This window comes from Geospiza fortis, unplaced genomic scaffold (assembly GCF_000277835.1).
Source record: "Geospiza fortis unplaced genomic scaffold, GeoFor_1.0 scaffold130, whole genome shotgun sequence".
Classification (NCBI taxonomy): Eukaryota; Metazoa; Chordata; class Aves; order Passeriformes; family Thraupidae; genus Geospiza; species Geospiza fortis.
This window is the reverse complement of record NW_005054300.1, coordinates 6564005-6569566: the sequence shown is the minus strand read 5'-3', so window position 1 is coordinate 6569566 and position 5562 is coordinate 6564005. Positions and strand designations below refer to the sequence as shown.

General features: G+C 35.5%; 1 protein-coding gene across 1 annotated transcript in view; it reads right to left on the bottom strand.

Annotated features, from left to right (window-relative positions):
* Positions 1-5562, bottom strand: part of LOC102043342 (gamma-aminobutyric acid receptor subunit pi-like) — a 37283-nt gene that overhangs the window by 19955 nt on the left and 11766 nt on the right. Inside the window, exons 3-5 of the mRNA XM_031062695.1 lie at positions 3485-3552; positions 2049-2266; positions 1355-1437 (exon numbers count right to left, since the gene is read on the bottom strand). Of these exons, the coding sequence (XP_030918555.1) occupies positions 1355-1437; positions 2049-2266; positions 3485-3552 (369 nt within the window). The remainder of the gene's footprint in view (positions 1-1354; positions 1438-2048; positions 2267-3484; positions 3553-5562) is intronic.

Here is a 5562-nt window from a genome sequence, read left to right as displayed (position 1 = left end):
CCTTTTTGTATTTGTTGCTGTTTTCCTCAAAACTAAACAGCAATGTCATGGGAGCATTTGTTGTGGCACTGGGTTTTCCCCTTGGACAGGAGACACTTGTGTGCTTTTAAAAAAGCAGATGGAATCAATCTGAAAAAAGCTTGGTTTTAATTACATGGGGAATTCTCCTTTTTATTTTTTTTAATCCTGTCAAATAAATTGTAAATTCCTGTGGGACATGTATTTCATTCTGGAACTAGAGAAAATACTAAATGACTCATTAGGCAGTGCTGTTGATTTAAATCTATATACATTGATTTACCAATATGCTCTTCCAAAGGAAAATTAAGACAAATCCCAATTACAAATCAAACCACTGTTTGTTAAACAGATCTCATAAAACTGCTTGTTCTAGAGGGATGCCTGTGTGAAGAAGGTTTCGGGTTCATTTCCTTTGTGTCTCTGTCTAAAACAAAACTTTGTGGCAATCTGATTGGTCATTAACAACATGAGATGAACAACACACACTTCTGAAAAGACACAGAATAAAACTTGGCAAGTACTGAAAAGCCTTCCAAAAGATTTTGAGCATGTATTGACACATATTTTAATATATATTTTCATCTTACAGAACTGGTTATTCTTCTATGTTATCCCCGGCAAAAATTCTTTTGTAGAGTCTTGTCATAAGAATAATAACAAACATTTAACTAAAAAAGTACATGTTTATGTGTTTGCAAAGTAACCGTGCCAACAAAGTATTAGAGAACCTATTTCAAGGAAAATATGAGGATATTGATTGATAAAATGAAAAAAATATAGTTACTCTTGTCCATCAATTGATCACATTTTTACCAGGGCACTGACACAGAGACAATGAAATAAGTCAGAGCAAGATCTGAAAATGGCAAATTATTAAATATGAACTACATGCCTTACAATAAGCCTTATTCTGATTTCTTTCTTTCCTAAAGGAATTTTATCTCAGGGAGAAAAAATTACATACTCTCTGAAAGGGAAAAAAAAAACCTATCTCGTCTGTGCTAGAAAATGCCTGCTCACAGAACTCCCTCTGAAGACCAAGACAGTAACTGCAGGATGCACTGCAAACCAAGCCTGTGAGAATCTCCCAGGACTTTGCTCACTCATTAATTAGCACTGCAGCAGTTCAGTACTGCCATGCTATTTTCAGTAATGTCATGTGCACATATGTGCACACATCTTTGCACACAGATACCACTGTAATTCAGCAGGGACTGGCCACATAATGTCCCTTGCCTTTTAGGAAAATTCCAGCCACTCTGGTAATATCTAGCAGAAATACATCACAGATATTTTTCTAATTGTATAAAACAACAAGGATTAAATGTCTTACAGCTCTCCAGTTGCAAAGTACACGTCTGCTTATCCATTGGATATTTAGTCAGATCCATGCTGCATGAAACAGTTGTGGTGATCCTTGGGGAAAAAAAAATTCTAAGTATTAATGGGAGAAAAATGTTAACCAGTAAAAACAAAAAATGCCATGTATCCTTGTTGAAATAATATTTTCAGCCTAATATCTATTGTGAGAAAAAAAAAATCTATTATTTACTGGTATCTAATGTACAAGAGTAAAACAATCCCAAAAAGAAACCATAGCAGAACAGCTGAGTTCAGTGACAGTCTAAAAAGGCCACCTTTTGCTCCCTTCTCACTTAGAGTGCACATTTTCCTTTATTATTTGCAATATATTTTAAGATTTTGTTATATTTATCAAAACCTTTTACAAAGGGTAATTCACAATAAATCATGCAAGTCCATCATCACAGCTTGTTTTCCCCTGTGATGGCTTCACTGCAAACTGGAATGGCAACATGCAATTCCTGTGTTCAGCCTGCATGAAAGCAAAAGGGTCTATTTAGGGAAGATAAATTTAAGAATTTATTCATATTGATCAAGAATATTACGTATTCTTAAAACTACAAGACCCTACTTTTACAGACAGACCCATTTTCTTGAGCAGAACCTGGGAAGTTTAAAACATAAGTAGACACAATCATAAAGGCTGATGGGTGGTATTTACATACCTTATGGCATACAAGACTGTTCCATTAGGGTATATCCTTATCAGACGATTCTCAACAGTGACATCATGAAGAAAAGACTTTTTTGAATCAACTATAAAGGTATCTGGTACCCAAAGCATTTCCACAAGTCGACCATCTAAGCTCAAGCTCTTATTACCATCGAAACAAAGCCTCTCATCAGTCCATCTCTGCCTGAGGAATATGGTGGCTGTGTAGTCCTGAAAGAGAAAATCAAAATTATCACACAAAGGGAGCCTGTGTTGTATTCACTTTTACAGAAGTATATGGAAACAGCTGCTGGGCACAAACTGATTCTCCATGTCCCTGGCACTCCAAGAGCAGCTGTACTGAATTCTGCCAAATTTTCGAGCTCCATGTGAGGTTGGTAGATTTTGTTCTAATGGTCATTTACAGAAAAAGCTGCTGGCCTTAGTCTGGGGCTATGAATCAGCCGAAGTCATCAGAGCTTTGTAAGCAGATAATCTGGCTCTGTAAACCTCGAAGTTTTAGAATTATTTATGTAAGTGGTTCCAAATCTCATTTTGTTCACATAAGTTAATAAATAAAGAATTTTTTAAGAGCACATGGCAAAAAGTTGAATAAATTCATATAGACAAAAGAAGTTAGTGAAACAGGAAAGGAATCTTTTAGCACAATTTCTCCTTCTAGCATCACAAAGGAAACAGTGGTACCAAATTTATCAAGACCTTGAACACAGCACTCAGTCCAATTCCCCTTCAATTTAGGTATGCCTTGCAGTCCTACATTAAACTCACATTATTTCTTAACACTTTTAAAACAACTTTTGATTTTATAGATTGTTTTATCAATATTATAAATTCATCTCAAGTTCTGACCTTATTTCCCCTTTCTAAATAGCAACTAACAATTACTAATACACTCATATTTAATATCTGATTAATTATTTTTTCTTTTTATTTCTGCATACCAATGGAGGATCTTTAAGTAGAAAAGTACATTCCATTTCATAGTTTGCTGGAGAACAAATGATACAAATTAAATGAAACACAGCTGGAATAAATTAATGTGTGACAGCAACAATAGAAGAGAAAAACAGCCTGAGTTCAGCTGTATCTAATCATAGGGAGAGCGGCTTCAAAGGCACATGAATACATCTTCATTTTTATGAAATGCATAACGATTTAGACATTTCAGCTGGAAAATAAGAACTGATCCACATGCTTCTCATTAAGATTAATACTCAGTAGCAGCTTTCTGTTTGTGAGAGGTGGGATTCACAGCTGCATTTCTATGCTTATTATAGTGTTATAAACACTATGTGTCATGAAAAAGAGAATTCCACCTCCTAACCCATACTGTCTTCACAAGGAGACAAGCCCAAAATTGTATTGCCAGCAGCTGTAAGCACATCAGCTTATCAACAAGTAAAAAAAAGACTGCAAAAACTACTTTACCATATTTATTTCTGATATTGTATCAATGCTTGCAATATCCATACTCATTCCCACTGACACAGGACCATCTGCAAAAAAAAAAAAAAGAGGAAGTCAGAATGTAGCTCATAATTCTTTAATATTCAGAGTTCATGAGAACTGGCTACAAAATATTTCCATTTTTTTTCCTAAATGCTTAGAAGCTATCTTAAATATTCCTCAAACACAGATTGTGAAAATTCTTGCATATTCTTAACCAAAATGTCATACTTCTCAGCTAAAACTATTTTCAGAAACAGGCTTTATTTCTTAAATACTTTCTGGTTTATATGATTTTTTCCCCCCAGAAAAAAAGTGCCGGGGAAAATGTTACACAATAAGGTGTGGAAGGCACAATCGCCATGGTACATCACACTCTCTGAGGTGCAGAGCAGTAGAAAGAATTCTTCCAGTGCAAGAATTCTTCTTGCAACATCTGGTCCATCAGATGTGGGGGAAGTAAGAAGTTTCACCTGGCAATGTCACATGGTCAATATCCAGATGGCACAGCTGAGTGACTTCCATTTAAGAATGTATGGTATATATTGTATCATTGCAATTTAATATCTTGCCTTTGACTACTAGCAGGACACTTGTGATTTAAATACTTGCATTTATAAAGGAAAACTTGTCCTAAGCTGAAGGCTCATTCAGTGTACACCTTACCTAAGTAGTTGTTATTGTAATGTCAGTATGCTCTGATTCCCATTTCCTCTTGAATGTGCATTTCACACTGTTGGAAGGAAGATCACCAGCTGTGCATTTTAAAATGCAGAATTTTTGCAGAGCTTTGATGAAAACAGGACATTATTCCTGGTTGAATACGTGCAGAATAATTAACAGAGTGCTTGTACAAAGAAATTAGTATTAAATCAGTGCATCTTTCCAAGCAATTGAGAAGAAGAGAACACAGCACTGAGAAATACAGAAATACTTTTGGTAAGCTCTCTGCAGCTGGTAGTGCCCCTACCTCACAAATCACTGAAAGCCCTTCTTGGCTCCTTGCAATACATTTTGTAGAAATCTCCTTCCTATATGGCCCCAAATGGCATCCAGAGGAACATGGAGTCCAACTCCATCCTCCTGAATAACACTAAAGAAAAAAATGTGTCGTTCTAAGACATGTCAGTTTATTAGTATTTTTATTTTTTCCAAAATATTTTCTGTTTTTAATGCATGTGTTAAAATCATTACATATCTGTCACTCCTGAAAAAAAAAATCTGTAAGTCCTTTGTTCTGGACTTGGTTGAAAGTTTAAATATAAAGCTCCTGCTTAAAACAGGACTGCTGGTTTGCAGGATGCCCTGCTGCTAATATGCATGTTTGTATATACTATTAAATTACACATTGGGTTTAGAAACTATTGTTTATATATTGAAAAAAGACTTTGGAGGTTAACTTTGAAACAAAATTGACTGAAAATCTCACAGATCACTGACAGCTTGTTCTTCTGTTTCTTCTTACTCTTTTCATGTTTTGATACTCCATGAATAATTTTTTTTTCTCCCTCGAGGATTAAACGATCAACCCCTAAGAAATTCATCCCAGCTACCTGGGGTACAACAATTAATACTTATACTTGCTATTGTACTATATCATAATTGCAGGTACAATATTGCCAGCTTCAAAAGATATGTCAGACCCTCAAAAACCACAGAATTTTAAAATAATGTGATTTATAATCCATATTCTGGGTTTTTTTATTTCTTCCTAGAGATTCCCATGTATGACTGTAGCAGAGCATATTATTGCCAACTATCACATGATTATTTGGGGAGAACCCCATCCAGCAAGGCACAGGTTTAAGGATGGACCATCCCAAGGAGAGGACAATGCAGGAATCATGACTGGGAATAATCAAACTCTTCCTATTATATAATGATTTATTATCACCTGATCCTCGCCCAGTTAGGTGATTCAGATTAGGGAAAATGTCCATTAGCAGCACTTCAGTATCATCAGTGCTAGGTTCTTACACATATGAGGGGAAAAGCTGCCCTTCCAAAAAGATTACTGAAATTAAGCAGGGGGTAATTTCTCAGGAATCAGACAAAAAGGA